Source organism: Microcaecilia unicolor, chromosome 13 (genome assembly GCF_901765095.1).
Source record: "Microcaecilia unicolor chromosome 13, aMicUni1.1, whole genome shotgun sequence".
Taxonomy (NCBI): Eukaryota; Metazoa; Chordata; class Amphibia; order Gymnophiona; family Siphonopidae; genus Microcaecilia; species Microcaecilia unicolor.
Genome location: NC_044043.1, coordinates 48,733,143 through 48,753,011, shown reverse-complemented (window position 1 = coordinate 48,753,011; position 19,869 = coordinate 48,733,143). Strand labels below are relative to the sequence as shown.

Below are 19,869 nucleotides of genomic sequence, written 5' to 3'. Positions count from 1 at the left end.
CTAGGCAAGGGGAGGTGCACGATACCTTGTTGTGGGAGGGGGAGAGTAAAGCAGAAAGATGCTAGCTATAGGGGTGGGCTGGGGGAACCTTGAGCGTACATTGAAGTTTCGTCGTTATGTTTGCGCCACTCCTACCGTGCTTTCACAATACATATCACACGAGCGGACGCGCCTCGTTTTCAGAAAACATCTGCAAAACGCATGCGCAGTACTATGACTTCGGAACTAGAAGCGTGGTGGTTGGGCTTGCAGGAGGTGACGTCTTGTGTCGATGCGCATGTGCGCAAGAGCGGTAATATTCCCAATTCTCTGGCAGTCGCGGGAAAATCAAATAAAATTTATATTTCTGTTGTCAAATTAATGCACAGTACAACAGATATGAATCACGTACCTTTTGAATACATATGAGTATTACATACTAAAAAAGACGAAAATGGTTTCCACATTGTCAGAATACACCGTTGGTGGGGTGAAGATTATGTTCCCTTGTAAAGCTTATCCGTCCCAGCTTTCTATGATGAATGCCGTAAGTATTACTTATAAAGGAGCAAGTTTGGTTGTACAGGACATTTAGCTCATTTTCACAGCACATAAGGAGGCATATTTTCAAAGCACTTAGCCTTCCAAAGTTCCATAATTTTCTATGGAACTTTGGAAGACTATCTATGTTCTGAGACTGCTGCTAACATAACGATTATATTGCTCATCATCACCTCTCCTTAGCATATTGCTGTAGCGCCGGCAGTGCGAGGTCGGGGTCGCTATCGCTGTCCCTGTGTCCACTTTACAGGGGTCATTGTTCTAAACGTCTCCACGATTTTGAACACTTCTGCCTACCGTAGTGTTTAATAATATATTTTAAACATTATTGAACAGAGAGCCCGCAATAATACTGAAAAAAGCTGAAACACTTAGAAGTCGAAATAAATGTTGTAAAGGTAGGAACTGTAGTTGTAGGATTCAACATGCCACATACTGTTATCAGAAACAGTGTTATTGAATGATGTAAACATGCCTCTGTAGTCTGATATTTATACATTTATGTTAAGTGTTTAGCATATTAGTCCAGTGAGCACTCCATAATATAAATTGCTTTGGTTTTTTTGTCTCTGTTTTAGTTGAAACATTAGCTCCTCCAAAATAAGTTAGAAAAATATATGCATGCTCTATCAGTCTGTAACACTGATATTTTACTTTGTAGATTGTAAAGGGATTGAATAATGGCCAGCATTGTCTCCTGGAGAGCCCCACAGGCAGTGGAAAAACTTTAGCACTCTTGTGCTCTGCACTGGCTTGGCAGCGATCTTTAAGGGGTAAGTAGCAGATAGCTTCTCATATCATTAAGTCTGATGGCAAAAGTCACTTTGAGGTTATACCTGCTTGGTTTATTAATTTGATTCCAGTTGATGGAAAAAATGGGACTCCTTATCTGTGGACATTGACCATAGGTGCTTAGTTTTGACTAATTCTCACAGGTTTAGAAGATAATATTGCCGAGTATATATCCGCTGATACAACTGAAAATCTTCCCATTAGAACAAAATTCTTATACCTCCTTCTTTGGTCTTTCTCTCCTCTTATGGTTTTGCTGTGGATAATACACCTTACCTTTGGACAAGTGTTCAATTATTTGTCCAACAGCAATTTAATAGCTTGTTTTCACATGTAAATTTCTTTTCTGTACTCTTTCTGCATATGTTAGAATAAGAAACTCAGAATTTACTCCAGAATCTGCGCCCTTATTCCAAATCTTTCTTTCAATTGAAAGACTTATCTACTACTACTACTACTATTTAGCATTTCTATAGCGCTACAAGGCGTACGCAGCGCTGCACAAACATAGAAGAAAGACAGTCCCTGCTCAAAGAGCTTACAATCTAATGGGAATATCTGGTGGGGATGGGAATATCTCTTTCAGTAATTCATTCTCCTGGAGTATAGGTTGTAGATCTACAACCTATACTCCAGGAGGATGAATTACTGAAAGAGATATTCCCATCCCCACCAGAACTGGCCTTCCGACAGCCACCCAACTTAAAATATAAGCTAATCAGAAGTAAACTTCCATCAGACTGAAAAGGAACAGAAGGGCACATTTCCCTGTAATTTATCCAGTTGCAAACTATGCCAAAATATTTCACAGGACCCCACAGTCATCCACAAAGGAAAGATATTCAACATAAAGGAATCTTTCACTTGCTCATCTTCCAATGTGGTATATATCATTCAGTGTAAAAAATGTAACGAAGGATGCTATATTGGAGAAACAGGCCAGAAGCTTAAGACAAGATTCAATTTACATAGACATCACATGAACAATACTGGTGCCAGTAGGGCTCCCACCCTTGTTGGTCAGCATTTTACAGGACCAGGACACTTTACCAGTGACTTCACAGTGAGAATCCTGAAAGGTAACTTTAAAACCATACAAGAACGTAAGACCTTTGAAGTCAGAATGATTGAATATTTTAACACCCAACAGAAAGGACTTAACAAGGATCTGGGGTTCCTAGCCCATTATAAACCATAAAGCTGTATTTCTCTGTTGATCACCCCACCCCACCCCTCACCTATCCACACCCATCCTGTTAGAATATCAATGATATGCTTTGATGTCCCCATGCATACCTCCTACCCACCCCCATCCTCCCACAGTCATAGTAATGCTTGAATGTTTTCACTTATATACACTGTCAGCTAGCACATTTGCTTATTTCCGATCTGCCGAAGAAGGGCAACCTTCGAAAGCTAATCAAGAAATGTATTAAGTTATGTCCAATAAAAAAGGTATCATCTTATTTTCTTTTCCATGTTTTATTTTGTTTGATTTCTATACAAATAAATGATAAACACAGTAATAATTATTAACCCATTTGGAGAAATTGCCCCCGAGAAAACCATTGTATCTGTCAAAATTACATATGCATTACAGCCAGTTTTCAGTTCTTTGCACCAAGGAATCCTTTCTTTGTAGTTAAGAAACTGTATATGCAAAGATGTTAGTTGACAAAAATTGTCCATATCTGCAAAAATCTGCACTATATTAAGGAAAAATAGTGCACATGATCTTCTGCAGATGTAGTGTTCTCATTTAGCTAGTTGGGGCTTTGGTTTCGTAGACAATGGGATGATTTTCCAAGAGGCACTGAGTGGTGATGGTGTCCATCTGTCAAGGAAGGGAAGGAGTGTCTTCAGCAACAAGCTGGCTAAAGTACTAAAGAGAGCTTTAACTAAAATTGATGGGGATGGGTATAAAAGGCGACGAAGCCATAATTAACCCCAAGGAAGGTGAGACATCTAATGCCTCTATAGAAGGAAATAAGAGTAAAATCTGGAGAGCCTTGTGTACCAATACCCTTAGTATGGGAAACAAACTTCTAGAACTTGAGGCTACAATGATGGAAGTGGACTTGGATTTAGTGGTGGTCACGGAGACGTGGTTCACGGAGAACCATGACTGGGATGTTGCTATACCTGGCTATAATCTATTCAGGAAGGACAGAGTAGGAAAAAAATGATATCCAAGTGACAGAACTGCAGGACATGTGGGGTATGGAAGAAGCGCTGTGGGTTAAACTGGAAAGAGGGAAAGGAAAACGTATCTATATCGGATTGATATACAGACCTCCCTCACTGTCGGAGGAAATGGACAGACTTAATTGAAGTCATCCTCAAGATAGCTAGGAAAGGGGAAGTATTACTGCTAGGTGACTTCAATATGCCGGATGTTGATTGGGGTGTTCCGGCTGTGGGGTAGTCTAGAAGCAAAGAGATCTTAGATTCCCTACAGGAAGAATTGTTCCGACAGTGGGTATCGGAACCAATGCAAGATGCAGCTGTTCTGGACCTGGTGCTTACGAATGGAGAGTACGTTTCTAACGTCAAGGTGGCAAACCATTTAGCATCTAGTGATCATCATATGGTATGGTTCAATATTAAAACAGAAGAGAGGGCTCACTCAAGATTGAAGGTCCTGGATTTCAAAGGAACTAACTTTGCCGAGATGGGGGAATTTCTCAAGGAACAGCGGGATGGGAACAGCTGAAGGATGTAGAACAGCAATGGACAAAACCGAAAGGAGCTATATTAAAGGCAACTAACCTTTATGTTAGAAAATTAAATAAAAGTAAGAGGAAAATAAGGCCTCTCTGGTACTCGACTGTAGTAGCTGAAAAGATAAGGGAAAGAAGGCTAGCCTTTGCACGTTATAAGACGACTCAGAAAGATGAAGACAGGAGAGAATACCTAAATAAGTGAAGAGAAGTTGGAAAAGCTATCAGGAAAGCGAAGCGGCAAATGGAGGAAAAGATAGCTAATACGGTAAAATTGGGGGACAAGACCTTTTTCAGATATGTAAGTGACAAGAGGAAGTGCCATAATAGCATTGTGAGGCTCAAAGCTGAGGGAGAGAAATATGTGGAAGATGATAAGGAAAAAGCTGAACTGCTTAATGATTATTTTAGCTCGGTGTTCACAAATGAAAGACCAGGGGTAAGGCTGCAGAAAACAAAGGCTAAAGGGGATGGATGTATGGTAGACCAAGACCCGTTTACGGAGGACTGTGTTCGTGAGGAGCTTGCCAAACTAAAAGTAGACAGAGCGATGGGGCCTGATGGGATACACCCGAGGTTGCTTAAGGAACTCGGAGAAGTTCTGTTGGCTCCGCTGACGGACTTCTTCAATGCTTCCTTAGAAACTGGAGTGGTTCCGGTGGACTGGAGAAGGGCCGATGTGGTTCCTTTGCACAAAAGTGGAAGTAAGGAAGAGGTTGGGAATTACAGACCTGTCAGTCTGACCTCGGTGGTGAGTAAGCTAATGGAAACGCTTCTAAAAAGGAAGATTATGACATTTCTTGAACTACATGAAATGCGAGACCCGAGGCAGCATGGCTTCACTAGTGGCAGGTCGTGTCAGACGAATCTGACTGTCTTCTTCGACTGGGTGACCAAACAGTTGGATGTGGGAGGGGCGCTTGATATGGTATACTTGAATTTCAGCAAAGCCTTTGACACGGTTCTGCTCAGGTGACTGATAAATAAATTGAGTGCCCTCGGTGCGGGACCTAGAGTAACTGATTGGGTAAAAAATTGGTTCAATGGTAGGAGACAGAGGGTGATGGTAAATGGAGCTTGCTCTGAGGAAAAGGAGGTCATCAGTGGAATACCGCAGGGATCGGTCCTGGGGCCGGCTCTTTTTAACGTCTGTGTGAGAGATATTGCGGAAGGGCTGTCTGGTAAGGTTTGTCTCTTTGCGGATGATACTAAACTCTGCAACAGGGTGGACACCCTGCAGGGTGTGAATTACATGAGGAAGGACCTAGCGAAGCTAGAGGATTGGACCTATATTTGGCAACTAAGGTTTAATCCCAAAAAATGCAGGGTCATGCACTTGGGTCGCAAAAATCTGAGGGAACGGTACAGTATAGGGGGTATAGTGCTTCAGTGTGCGAAGGAAGAGCGGGACTTGGGGGTGATTATGTCTGATGACCTTAAAGCTTTCAAACAGGTAGAAAAAGCGATGGCCAAAGCCAGAAGGATGCTTGGGTGCATAAAGAGAAGCATGACCAGCAGGAAAAAGGAGGTGATAGTGCCGTTGTATAAGTCTCTGGTGAGGCCTCATTTGGAGTACTGCATGCAGTTCTGGAGACCGCACCTACGGAAAGATATGAACAGGATGGAGTCGGTCCAGAGGGTGGCTACGAAATTAGTAAGCGGTCTTGAATGCAAAAATTATAGGGACAGGCTTATGAACCTCAACATGTATATGCTGGAAGAGAGGAGACATGATAGAAACATTTAAATATCTCAAGGGCATTAATGTACAGGAAGAGACCCTTTTTCAAATGGAGAGCTCTGGAATGAGAGGGCATATGACAAAGTTAAGAGGGAATATGCTTAGGAGTAACCTAAGGATTATTTCACAGAAAGGGTGGTGGAGTCGAGGACTGTTCCAGAATTTAAAAAGGCATGGGATAAGCATGTGGGATCGCTTAGGAACAGGAAGAATTAGGGGTTACAGAGGATGGGCAGACTGGATGGGTCATATGGCCTTTATCTGCCGTCATGTTTCTATGATAATGGTTTGAGTGGTATGTTACATTTTTCTAAATAAATATTCCATTACATAACTTCCCACTATTCCAGAACCTGTGGGATAGTTATGTCCATCAACCAGCATGTGTAAACTGAAAACTGAGCTGAGATAAGTACATAAGTACATAAGTAGTGCCATACTGGGAAAGACCAAAGGTCCATCTAGCCCAGCATCCTGTCACCGACAGTGGCCAATCCAGGTCAAGGGCACCTGGCACGCTCCCCAAACGTAAAAACATTCCAGACACGTTATACCTAAAAATGCGGAATTTTTCCAAGTCCATTTAATAGCGGTCTATGGACTTGTCCTTTAGGAATCTATCTAACCCCTTTTTAAACTCCGTCAAGCTAACCGCCCGTACCACGTTCTCCGGCAACGAATTCCAGAGTCTAATTACACGTTGGGTGAAGAAAAATTTTCTCCGGTTCGTTTTAAATTTACCACACTGTAGCTTCAACTCATGCCCTCTAGTCCTATTATTTTTGGATAGCGTGAACAGTCGCTTCACATCCACCCGATCCATTCCACTCATTATTTTATACACTTCTATCATATCTCCCCTCAGCCGTCTCTTCTCCAAGCTGAAAAGCCCTAGCCTTCTCAGCCTCTCTTCATAGGAAAGTCGTCCCATCCCCACTATCATTTTCGTCGCCCTTCGCTGTACCTTTTCCAATTCTACTATATCTTTTTTGAGATACGGAGACCAGTACTGAACACAATACTCCAGGTGCGGTCGCACCATGGAGCGATACAACGGCATTATAACATCCGCACACCTGGACTCCATACCCTTCCTAATAACACCCAACATTCTATTTGCTTTCCTAGCCGCAGCAGCACACTGAGCAGAAGGTTTCAGCGTATCATCGACGACGACACCCAGATCCCTTTCTTGATCCGTAACTCCTAACGCGGAACCTTGCAAGACGTAGCTATAATTCGGGTTCCTCTTACCCACATGCATCACTTTGCACTTGTCAACATTGAACTTCATCTGCCACTTGCACGCCCATTCTCCCAGTCTCGCAAGGTCCTCCTGTAATCGTTCACATTCCTCCTGCGACTTGACGACCCTGAATAATTTTGTGTCATCGGCGAATTTAATTACCTCACTAGTTATTCCCATCTCTAGGTCATTTATAAATACATTAAAAAGCAACGGACCCAGCACAGACCCCTGCGGGACCCCACTAACTACCCTCCTCCACTGAGAATACTGGCCACGCAATCCTACTCTCTGCTTCCTATCTTTCAACCAGTTCTTAATCCATAATAATACCCTACCTCCGATTCCATGACTCTGCAATTTCTTCAGGAGTCTTTCGTGCGGCACTTTGTCAAACGCCTTCTGAAAATCCAGATATACAATATCAACCGGCTCCCCATTGTCCACATGTTTGCTTACCCCCTCAAAAAAATGCATTAGATTGGTGAGGCAAGACTTCCCTTCACTAAATCCGTGCTGACTTTGTCTCATCAGTCCATGTTTTTGTATATGCTCTGCAATTTTATTCTTAATAATAGCCTCCACCATCTTGCCCGGCACCGACGTCAGACTCACCGGTCTATAATTTCCCGGATCTCCTCTGGAACCCTTCTTAAAAATCGGAGTAACATTGGCTACCCTCCAGTCTTCCGGTACTACACTCGATTTTAGGGACAGATTGCATATTTCTAACAGTAGCTCCGCAAGTTCATTTTTTAGTTCTATTAATACTCTGGGATGAATACCATCAGGTCCCGGTGATTTACTACTCTTCAGCTTGCTGAACTGACCCATTACATCCTCCAAGGTTACAGAGAATTTGTTTAGTTTCTCCGACTCCCCCGCTTCAAATATTCTTTCCGGCACCGGTGTCCCCCCCCAAATCCTCCTCGGTGAAGACCGAAGCAAAGAATTCATTTAATTTCTCCGCTACGGCTTTGTCCTCCTTGATCGCCCCTTTAACACCATTTTCGTCCAGCGGCCCAACCGACTCTTTGGCCGGTTTCCTGTTTTTAATGTATCTAAAAAAATACATCTCTCTTGGGATCCATTGAGTATGTTCTGCCTCCAGCAGGTGAATGGACACACTTTTCAGCCTCTGGATCTGAGTGATTTGCTCCTGTTCCAGTTGGACAGTTGAGCTTTGTGGGTGGCTTGCATCTGCAGAGTCATATCTGGATGTCTTCAGATCCTTGTCTCTGGTGTCCCATGAACTTACTTCTTCCTTCCCTTCACCTCTCACCTGTTTCCTGTGGAGCTCTCCTTTTCCAGCACAACAACCTTAAAAAACAAAAAGAGGTTTTCTGGAGTGTGTAGGACAGAGTATCAGTCTTGACCCTTTCTCATCTGTGGTAAGACTTATGGAGACTGTGAGCTTTGGGGGAGCAGCTAGCAATGATAAGTCTGACTCCAAACCGCTTGGTGGGCTGCAGGTTGTACTTGCTGCATGTGAGGATCCTGACACACTACTTGAGACATGCTGTGCTGGTGACAGTTGGGAGGCATGGAGGCAGCTAAGCATGTTCCCACCACGAAACCCGTCAGCCGGCATCTGGGTGTTGCAGTGCATGGAAGCTAGGAATCCCGCAGGACGCAGAGAAAACTTGGACAGTAGTTGGGACTAGCCCAAACTTGACAATGGTTTGAGTGGTGTGTTAAATTTTTGGAAATAAATATTCCATTATATAGCGTCCCACTATACCACAACCTGTGGGATGGTTGTTCCATCAATCAGCAGGTGGCAGCACATCTTCAGATTTGGAGTAGCATCCAACTATGCCAGGATCTTCAGGCTCTCTGGTAGGGCTGGTGCGCAGTTTGATGCAGGAGAGCGCAGGAACGGGTGCCATTTTGTTGGGTCCTGGCAGTGAAGAGCAGCCTCTGGCTGATCATGCATGGAGCACATCTGCCATTTTACAGCCTCGGGGCCCAGCAGAGTATTCAGCTCCATTGAACACCAGACCTGTTTACTGAAGCAGGAGCAGTCAGAGTTGTTGCAAGGTGCTTCAGTTTCTTGATCCACTGCCCCTACGGCTCCTAAGGGATCTCATTTAGACTTCAAGACTAGGTAGATGAGGCAAACTCTGCTTCTCCCTACTTATTTGGTGAGGTCTCGGTCTATTCAGAGGAGCCATCATTGAAGGAGCTCCCTCCTGAGGAAGGGGATGATTCAAAAGTAAGAACATAAGAATAGCCATGCTGGGTCAGACCAATGGTCCATCAATCCCAGTATCCTGCTTCCAACAGAGGCCAATCCAGGTCACAAGTACCTGGCAGAAACCCAATTAGTAGCAACATGCCATGCTACCAATCCCAATGCAAGCAATGGCTTGGCTCATGTCCATCTCGATAACATACTATGGACCTTCCCTCCAGGAACTTGTCCAAACCTTTTAAAACCCAGATATGCTAACCGCAGAGCCGTAGCGAGGGGAGCTGACACCCGGGGCGGGTCGCCGCTGCGCACCCCCCCCCCCCCCGGGTGCAGCACGGCACACCCTCCTCCCGCTGGAGCGCACCCCCCCCCCCCCCCCGGAGCGCATACCTGCGGCGAGGGACGGGCGGGAGGGCCGATCCGCCCCGACTGCACGTTGCTGGGGTGTGTCAGCTCCGCGCTGGTTCACTGCTCTCTCTGTCCCGGAACAGGAAGTAACCTGTTCCGGGGCAGAGAGGGCAGTGCACCAGCGCGGAGCTGACACCCCCCCAGCGGCGTGCACCCGGGGCGGACCCGCCCCCCCCCTCCTACGCCACTGGCTAACCGCTGTTACCACATCCTCCGGGAGCAAGTTCCAGAGCTTATTCTTTGCGTGAAAAATTATTTCCTCATTTGTTTTAAAAGTATTTCCATGTAACTTCATTGAGTGACTCCTGATCTTTGTACTTTTTGAAAAAGAGTGAAAATCTCCTCTCAGTTGTCTCTTTTCCAAGCAATAGAGCCCTAACCTCTTTAGCTTTTCCTGATACGGGAGGAGTTCCATCCCCTTTATCTTTCTGGTCGCTATATCTTTTTTGAGATACAGTGACTAGAATTGAATGCAATAGTCAAGGTGAGGTCACAACATAGAGCAATACAGAGGCATTATAATAATCTTGTTCTTATTTTGCATCCCTTTCCTAATAATTCCTAGCATCCTGTTTGCTTTTTTCATCCACCGCTGCACACTGGGCAGAAGATTCCAGCTGTCTACAATGACACCTAGATCTTTTTCTTGAGTCATGACCCCTAAGGTGGATCTTAGCATCAGGTAACTATGATTCGGATTATTCTTCCCAATGTGCATCACTTTCCATTTGTTTACATTAAATTTCATCTGTCATTTGGATGCTCAGTCTTCCAGTTTCCTAAGGTCTTCCTGCAATTTTTCACAATCAGCATGTGTTTTGACAACTTTGAATAGTTTTGTGTCATCTACAAATTTAATTACCTTAATCGTTGTTCCGATTTCTAGGTCATGTATACCAGCTTCATTTACCTTTATTTTGACATAAACTGAATGGATCTTGTTGAGTCTGCACCGATTAGTTGCGTGCTGGGTGTAGGGTGATTCATTTATAGCACTTATGTTTCCTGTTTCTGCACTGGTGCACACTTGTGTAAGCATCATCTCCAATCCGATCGTGTCAGAAATCTGTCTGTCCTCATACAATTTACACACATGAAAGCAAAATCGTAGCACGTCTGCTTTTTTACATGTATTCTTTTATTCTCTAGAGAACCCAGGGGAATGTGAAAAGGAGGCTAAAGGAACAGCAACTCCCATAGCATGTCTTTGTGGATGCCACTGTTGGACACCAAGTCATCACGCCTCTGGAGAGCCAAATCCTGGTAGTTCATCATCGTCAAATAATAACAGAGCATCATCTTCCATGAAAGCTGAATCCTCACTCGGAGGAAATGGTAACTTATAGTCTGTCTCCTAAAAAGTGTGTGCTGTTTGAGAAGAATTTTGGCAAGAATTTATGCAGTTTTACCAGAACACAATTGATGACACCTGTTAAAAATTCTAAACTTTGCCTGTTGAAGTAGACATTTTAGTACTAGTCCCAGGAAAAATATAAATTGCTGTTAAATTTATTACTGTTATTGAAATGAGGAAGTCTTGGTGTGTTTTGAGGACTTGGGACCTCAAAGCTAATTGGAGTGCGTTAAACATTTTAACAGTATCCTCTCTCAATTTTATAAATGGCGCACCCAATATGTGTGCACAGTTTAATTGAATAAGAAGCGAGGGGAGGGGACTGTTAGAACCTGTTTGTCTTCTTTTGAATTGCGCTCATCAGTATCCAAGTTGTTCAAATTGGTTATATATAGCTGTTATCAATAAAAAGGTGAAACATAGGGGCGGGGGTTGGGGTGGGGGAAGAAGAAATATAAAATATTGATGAAGAGAATGTTACTTTGCTCCTACGTGGTTGTTCTGGTTCCATTGCTTGGTACATTGAGCTTGTTGGCTGTTTAACTTGTTGCATCATCAATAAAAATTGTTGAAACATAATTGAATAAGAAGCAAATTAGCGCTGATAATTGGGCCCAATCGATTATCGGTGCTAATTTGCATTAACATTTACGTGTGATTCCAAAAAGGGGGCATGGCTATGGGAGTTTCATGGGCATATCGGGGGGGGGGGGGGAGATGTTCCCACAATTTATATGCATTGTTATGGAATAAAGGGGATCTGCGCCTAATTTAGGCCAGGGGAGATTTACACCAGGGTTTTGTTGGTACAAATGTTCTCATCGAAAAGTACTCGCTGTTCCCAGCATTAAGCACCATTCTATACACGACTCCTAACTATGAGCACTAAGTGCTATTTGGTTTTTTTTAGGCACCATTTATTGAACTTAGTCCTATATGTGGGACACACTTTCAGTTGGGGTAAACCGCTAAATCATGCAACCAGTCAAAGGCCCTAATCAACACCTATCCTAGCTGCTTTGATGACCATGGAGATTGCACTTTGATGCCATAAGCATCCAGAATTCCTTTACTTTTTTCTCTTTCCCTCTGATTATGAGGTCCTTGTGGATTGAGAAATTTTATCCTTTAACTGCATGTCGGGGAATGAGTCTGCATCATGCTGTCTTCTGAAAAGTAGTTGGAACCAAATTACATTAAAATATAGCATAACATTTCAAGCTGAATCTTTTGTTTTCAAGCCTGTCCGTTTTTTAGGTAATATCTGAATGGGGAACATTTATTCTGTTCATTTTAAATTTTGTTTTTTTTTCCTGCGGCAGACATGTCGTATGCACAGACTTTAGCATCAAAATTATTTGCCAAGAAACAGGCATCTGTACTCAGTGGAGACGATGATGATGATGATTTTCAAACAGAAAGGAAAAGGGTCCGTGTATTAGGATCTGATCAACAGGTGAGTGAAGGGTCAATAAATTAACATCTGGCTGTTTGCATCTACTTCATTTTTATGAGTAGGGAAAGGTTGTATAGAAAGTGAAATGAACTGAATTAAACTAAAATGAAAACTTTTTAATACTCGGTACAGAAGATGAAAAAATCCCATCACTTGTGCTTTTATTTTGATAGGACATTTTAAAAGCATCTAGGCATAGATGTTTAAAAATACCATCTTGGAAGCCTAGACCAGATGCATTCTATGTGTTTACAAAGGTGGAAAGAAGAGAAAATAGCCAGCCAGCATGATTAAAAGGTGAAGTGAAAGAGGGTATTAGAGCCAAAAAGAATGTCCTTCAAAGAATGGAAAAAGGACTCAAATGAAGAAAATAAGAAGCAACATAAGCAATGATAAGCTATATTCAAAAGTATTGATAAAGAATGCTAAAAGAGAATATGAAGAGAAACTTGCCGCAGAGGGAAAAACTCACAGTAACAACTTTTTCAGGTACATCAGAAGCAGAAAACCTGCGAGGGAATCTGTAGGACTGTTAAATCATGAAGGAGCAAAACGGGCACTTAGGGAGGACAAGGCCGTAGCTGAGAAATTTAATGAATTCTTTGCTTCAACCTTTACGGAAAAAGATGAAAGAGATCTACCTGTACCTTTCAAGGCTGATGATGCGGAGGAACCAAAATAAATTTTGGTGAACTTTGAAGACTTAGACAAATTAAAGAGTAGTAAATTACCTGGACCGGATGGCATGCATCCAAGGGTACTGAAAGAACTCAGACATGAAATTGCTAATTTGTAACCTTTGCCTGAATAATTTGAAGAGTAACAAAGGGACTTAGCAAAACAGAAACATACGGTTTGACTCCTGAGGAAGAACTGAAACAGAGACGCTCTGTTGAGCAAACCGACACTGAAGTTAAAGAAAATGAAAGCTAAGTAACTGAAACCTTGATATTGTGAATATATGCATAGACATGACGATATATCCTTCACGATTTCAAATAAAAACAGCAAAAACTGAAAAGAACATGTAAAAAAAGAGAGGCAGGAGGTTTTTTAAAAGGCTGATTTTTATTTTTGTTACATTTGTACCCCGCGCTTTCCCACTCATGGCAGGCTCAGTGCAGCTTACATGGGGCAATGGAGGGTTAAGTGACTTGCCCAGAGTCACAAGGAGCTGCCTGTGCCTGAAGTGAGAATTGAACTCAGTTCCCCAGGACCAAAGTCCACCACCCTAACCACTAGGCCACTCCTCCACTTCTGCCCGGTACAAGCAAAGTACATTTTGCAAAAAGTAAACAGAGCATCTGAAGCCTTTCTTCCTCTACTTAAGAGAGATCTCTATACAAAGCATACCACATTTAAGCAACTTGTTGACCAGTATTCGGATTAGATTTGTTCCTATTAAGTTGCAGCCATTTTAAGAAATCGTATAATCTGTAACCTATGAAAGTCGTCCATAGTACCTGAAGACTGGAGGGTGGCCAATGTGATTCCGATTTTTTAAAAGGGTTCCAGGGATGATCCGGGAAATTACAGACCGGTAAAGTGCTGTTTAAAATTAAGGAACACATAAATAAGCATGGTTTCAGCTAAGGGAAATCTTGTCTCACCAATTTGCTTCATTTCTTTGAAGACGGGAATTAACATGTGGATAAAGATGAGCCGGTTAGTGTAATGTATCTAGATTTTCAGAACGCTTTTGACAAAGTTCCCCATGAGAGACTCCTGAGAAAATTAAAGAGTCACGGGATAGGAGGCAATGTTCTGTTGTGGATTAGGAATTAGTTATTGGACAGAAAGCGGAGGATAGGGTTAAATGGCCATTTCTCTCAATGGAGGAGGATGACTAGTGGAGTGCCGCAGAGATATTTGTAAATGTTTTGGAAATTGGAACAACAATTGAGGTGATGAAATTTGCACACAAAACTAGTCAAGGTTGTTAAAATACGTGTGGACTGGGAAAAATTGCAGGAAGACCTTAGGAAATTGGAAGACTGGGCATCCAAATGTCAGATGAAATTTAATGTAGACAAATGCAAAGTGAGGCATATTGGTAAGAATAATCTGAATCATAGTTTTCTGATGCTAGGTCCCACCTTGGGGATCAGCACCCAAGAAAAAGATCAAAGTGTTGTAGACATACACTGAAATCTTCTGTCCAATGTGTGATGGCGGCCAAAAAAAGCAAACAGGATGCTTGGAATTATTAGGAAAGGGATGGTAAATAGATTGGGAATACTATAATGCCTCTATATCTCTCCATGGTGTGACCTCACCTTGAGTATTGTGTTCAGTTCTGCTCGCCGTATCTCATAAAAGAGATAGTGGAATTAGAAAAGATTCAAAGAAGTGTGACCAAAAAATTTCGAGACTACTGCTTTGTGTGTGTGTGTGTGTGGGGGGGGGGGGGGGTCAGAGGCACCATTTTGGACGTGGACTGAGAGAGGCCAGGAGCAACTGGGAATTGCTGCTGTCCTTTACTTGACACCCTTGATAAAAGGCTTGGTGGGATTTACTACAGATAGTGGGTCCAATTAGGGCTGCTGTCTATATCTTTGCAGGCAAGAACCTGCAGTTTTCTGGCTGCAGCAAAGCTACTTTAAGAGCTCAGAACATTCTCCTCTTGTATGTGTCTTTTGTAAAACATAGGGAAAATTGAGCACTTTCTGACCTGGACTTCTCGATTTCCCTCTCAAAAATGTATCTAAAATGGGCCTTTTTGTGTAGGTTTATACTGCTGTTTTAATTCAGTATATTTTTTTATTCATGTTTTGTTCATTCAGCTCTGCCTTATTGGTAGAAGCTTTTGGGGCTTCATAGTGAAGGAGGCAATTAAGGCTTCCAGCCTTTCTGCTGGATTTCTACACAACATTTTTGAGGACTTGCAGCAATTTCCTGTTCTCAGAGTTTTAACAAGTAACTTGCATTTGAATTTGCTTGCATCTCTGCAGTGTATACTCCTCTGTGAGTCATCTGTAGCCTGAGCTGTTTTATTGTTTATATAAGTTTCTCTTTTATTTTTACAGAGCAAAATGATTAACATTAAATAAAGCAAAAATATCTAATAGGCCTTTTTTAATGGCTAGATTCTGCTTCAGTGCTTCTCAATTTAGGAAACGCTTGGACATACATTTTTGGTGAGAAAAAGGCAATTTTCTCTTGTGTCATTTCTTGGCAAGTATTTAAAAACATAAAAGGGGTGGCTTTTTTTTTTTTTTTAATTGAATAGCAGGGTCATTTTTTTTCCAGGCGTGTCCATAGTGCTGGAAGGCAGACCTGACCTGGCTCACAAATATTAATCATTTCTCAGTGTCGCACTAATTTGTTGGGTCATGCCATTGTGCTGTTTTTATCTGAATTTTACTGTTCCTTGTTACAAATGAGTCCATTATTATTCACAATATATACACAATGAAATGCCACAATGATAAATCACTTGTTAAACAAACACTGGGGGAGGCCTTGTACCTTGTATCCTTACAGAGTAATTAAGAGCAAGGTTTTCATGTTTTGTTTTTTATTTGAGGGGGGGGTTCACTAGCAATTCCTAGGAAATCATGGAGAGGGGAGATCTGAATACATTTTATCAACAAACTAGAGAGATGCACAGGGACACAAATTTCAGCCGTTCCTGCCCGCCCCTACTGGAATTTAACCCATCCTTGCCCATCCCCACCCGACTTGTGGTAAAATAACCCAACTTAACAGTAGCCCATGTTGATAACTTCTCCTCTCACTGCTTATGGGGATTTCAATGCTATCAACCATACACATTAATTTTTTTAGTGATACTATGATTGCTAAGCTTGCTAAGAAAAACACGGAATGGATAGGTAGGTTGGTCTGGCACTACTCTTCCATGAGAACCCTGCAAGACGTGCGTCCATTCCCACAGACTTGGAGGGAAACCCTACTAACCCTGTTCTTGTGCAGCTCTCTACAAACTGAGCAGAGATTCATTTTTAAGTTTGGAATCTTAACGCCTGGTGGTCTTAATATGAAAACAAACTTATCAGTGTTTTTATAATTAATGTATTTATTCTGCTTTTATTTGTTGTTTTTGAATATCCATTTATTTATTGATCTATTTATCATGATGAATATCTGTTTATATTTCATGATTTTATGACTGTAATGGCTTCTCTGTTAATATGGTTTTTTATATTTGGATTTTATGCATAGCTTTTGGTTTGAGGTGGACTGTGCCTTCACTATCCTGCTTTTAGTTAGTTTTTTTTAGTTGACCACTATTTTTATGGGTTCTTAAGAGATTTTGAGGAGTTTTAAAGGTGTCCCAGCCATTATCTATTTTTCTAGTGCTCAATGTTTTGTTTTTAGAAGTTCCTTATGGTTTTTACACCATTCTTAGATTCTATTATGTGGTTTTTAGAGGTAGTCTAGGTATCACCTTATTTATCTTTCCCTGAGCTTTAAGTGCGCTCAGATGACAACCTAAGGACAGGCCTTTTGTTGACCACTCTATCTTTTGAAGTTTATAAATTTTATGTACAGCTATTTGCTTGCTTTCCCACATGCACAGATTTGACCACATCTCACCTCTTCTGGCCCAGCACCAGTGGCTTCTTGTCCCTTTCTGCATACAATTCAAGATCCTTACCTTGGTTCACCGAGAACTCCTCTTATTTGTCGGCTTTGATCTTGCCCCATACCTCATCCAGACCTCAGTGCTCTGTTCTAACTTTCTGTCTGTCTTCCTCCCATCCATTGCTCCTGTCTTGAGTGCACCCAGTGCTTCATATTGAATAATCTAACTGGAATCCTTCTACCTATTCTCTCAGGCCTTCTCCTCTCTCGTCTCTGTGTGATGTCTAGTCATTTTGCGCTGGAAGAATAATTTTTTTCCTACTCTGTGCTATCCCTGACTATGTTCTTTAATGGAGTTCCTTTCCATCTTCATGTGATTTTTTTTTTTCATTGTACACTGCTCTGATATATATTGAAGTGCGGTTTGTAAAGACCTTAATAAACTAAACAAAATGCTGTTTTTAGAAGTTCCTCCTGGATCTACATCTGTTTTTGTGTGGTTTTGCAGAGTCTTGGGGGTATCCCAGCAATCATCTACCTTTTCCTATGCCTTGTTGTTATTGTCCTCCTAAGTGCTGTTTTTAGAAGTTCCTCTTGGCTCCTACATCTGTGTTAACTGTTTGAGTGGTTTTGAGGAGTTTTATAGGTATCACAGCCATCTATCTACTTTTTCCTGTGCCCAGAGTGTCTGATTCATTGGAATGAATAGAATTGGAAAGCATGTGATTTTTAGCATTTTTAACATTTTTGGGGTAATTTGAGCATGGACAAATTGCATTTTGATGTGATTTTATTCAGCATGAGAAGATCTTTCCAAATGAGACCATCGGTTTTGAAAATGGTGCAGGTTTATAAGTTTTAGCATTTTTGAGCCAGCATGAGTGTTTTTACTCAAAATGGAATTTTTTAAAGCAAATGTAATGTTTAAATGCTTTCTGCATGAGAATCTTTTAGTTTTGAGCTGTTGCTTATGTTTTTATTCCAGTTTTTTAGGTTGTTTTAATTTAGTGACCTCTCATCTTTCTGGCAGCTGAGATATATGTGTGTGAGATAGCATGTGCAGCTTCACCATGTTCATATGCTGAGTGCTTGTAGGTATTTTCTTTAGAGATTTTTATCTGACCCACATATTAAGTATGGATGGCTAGTAGTTTCATGGTTTAAAGATGATATTCATCTGAGCACTTGAAAAGTATGGCTTATTGTCTATGTTATTTATTAGTTTTGAACTAAGTAGGTGATACCTCTAAGAAACACTGCATAGGTATGTTGGCTCTTCATTCCACCTCTTGGTCATATCATTTTTATGTGGAAGCATTTTATTTTGCATTCTAATTGATTTGGAATATATATATGTGCTATTGTCATTGGTTTTATTTATTATTTGTTTGATTTTATGATTTTGCTAAAGTGTTTGTTTATTAAGTTATTATTGAGCAGCCCAGAAGTGGGCGAAACATGCTTTGTTGGGCTATTTATGTGGTGAATAAATGTTTGTGGTGATGGACAATCTTCTGTTCCCTGCTGCTTTTTGGTGACTGATATCTTGTATTGATCTGTTTTCTTCTTTCTTTTACACACATATGACTTTTATAAAATTACCCTCCAGGTTGATACCGTACTATGGCTTCTACTCAGGAACTTGCCCATTAAGGACTAGATTCAGTAAATTATAGAATACCACTCAATGTATAATCACAAAGGATCCTAATCCACGCCTAACTTAAGTTGGCTGCATTTTGCTTGCTGAAAGCAGGTGTAAATACTGGTGACTAACTTAGGCACAGATTGGGCGTATTCTGTAAGAATGCGCGTAATTCATAGGAACACCCACCCCTCCCAAAATACGCATTCTAGGATTTAACGATCCCAATTAAGGACATTTAATGCCAATAATTGGTGCTGATTGGCTCAATCAATTAAGTTTTAATCAACTAAGGTTTAATCCCAAAAAATGCAGGGTCATGCACTTGGGTCGCAAAAATCTGAGGGAACGATACAGTATAGGGGGTGAAGTGCTTCAGTGTGCAAAAGAAGAGCGGGACTTGGGGGTGATTGTGTCTGATGACCTTAAAGCGTTCAAACAAAAAGCGACAGCCAAAGCAGGAAAAAGGAGGTGATAGTGCCGTTGTATAAGTCTCTGGTGAGGCCTCATTTGGAGTACTGCTTGCAGTTCTGGAGACCGCACCTAAGGAAAGATATGAACAGGATGGAGTCGGTCCAGAGGGCGGCTAAGAAATTAGTAAACGGTCTTGAATGCAAAAATTATAGGGACAGGCTTATGAACCTCAACATGTATATATGCTGGAAGAGAGGAGAGAGAGAGGAGACATGATAGAAACGTTTAAATAGCTCAAGGGCATTTTTGTATAGGAAGAGAGCCTTTTTCAAATGGAGAGCTCTGGAATGAGGGGGCATATGACAAACTTAAGAGGGAATAGGCTTAGGAGTAACCTAAGAAAGTATTATTTCACAGAAAGGGTGGTGGAGGCGTGGAATGGCCTTTTGGTGGAGGTGGTGGAGTCTAGGACTGTTCCAGAATTTAATGGCATGCACATTACCACCTGTTAAAAAGTGTACACTGTCAGAAAAAAAGAGCATACACCACAGCAATAATATTTATTTTAAAGCTATACTGCATAGGCCAAGAACTGGCTTCAAAGCAGTTTATAAAACAGGGAGGCTGCCAGAGAGAGACAACAACACAAACAAAAAAACCCAGAGCAACAGACGAGTCAGGCAGAGTTTAAGAAGGTGAGGGGAAGATGAGAGTGAAAAGATATGTTTTTATAGCCATCTTAAACTTAGGATGAGAAGATTCAGACCTAATGCATGCAGGCAAAGAATTCCGTAGCTTTGGACCAGTATAGCTT

At 41.6% G+C, this 19,869-nt stretch overlaps 1 protein-coding gene across 4 annotated transcripts in view; it reads left to right on the top strand.

Annotated features, from left to right (window-relative positions):
- The first annotated feature begins 289 nt into the window (after positions 1 to 289).
- BRIP1 (BRCA1 interacting protein C-terminal helicase 1) overlaps positions 290 to 19,869 on the top strand; it is a 146,437-nt gene continuing 126,857 nt past the window's right edge. For all 4 annotated transcript variants that reach the window (XM_030185692.1, XM_030185693.1, XM_030185690.1 and 1 more), the window contains exons 1-4: positions 290 to 526; positions 1,202 to 1,313; positions 10,791 to 10,976; positions 12,318 to 12,451. In XM_030185692.1, coding sequence (XP_030041552.1) covers positions 434 to 526; positions 1,202 to 1,313; positions 10,791 to 10,976; positions 12,318 to 12,451 — 525 coding nt within the window. In that variant the 5' untranslated portion in view covers positions 290 to 433. The remainder of the gene's footprint in view (positions 527 to 1,201; positions 1,314 to 10,790; positions 10,977 to 12,317; positions 12,452 to 19,869) is intronic.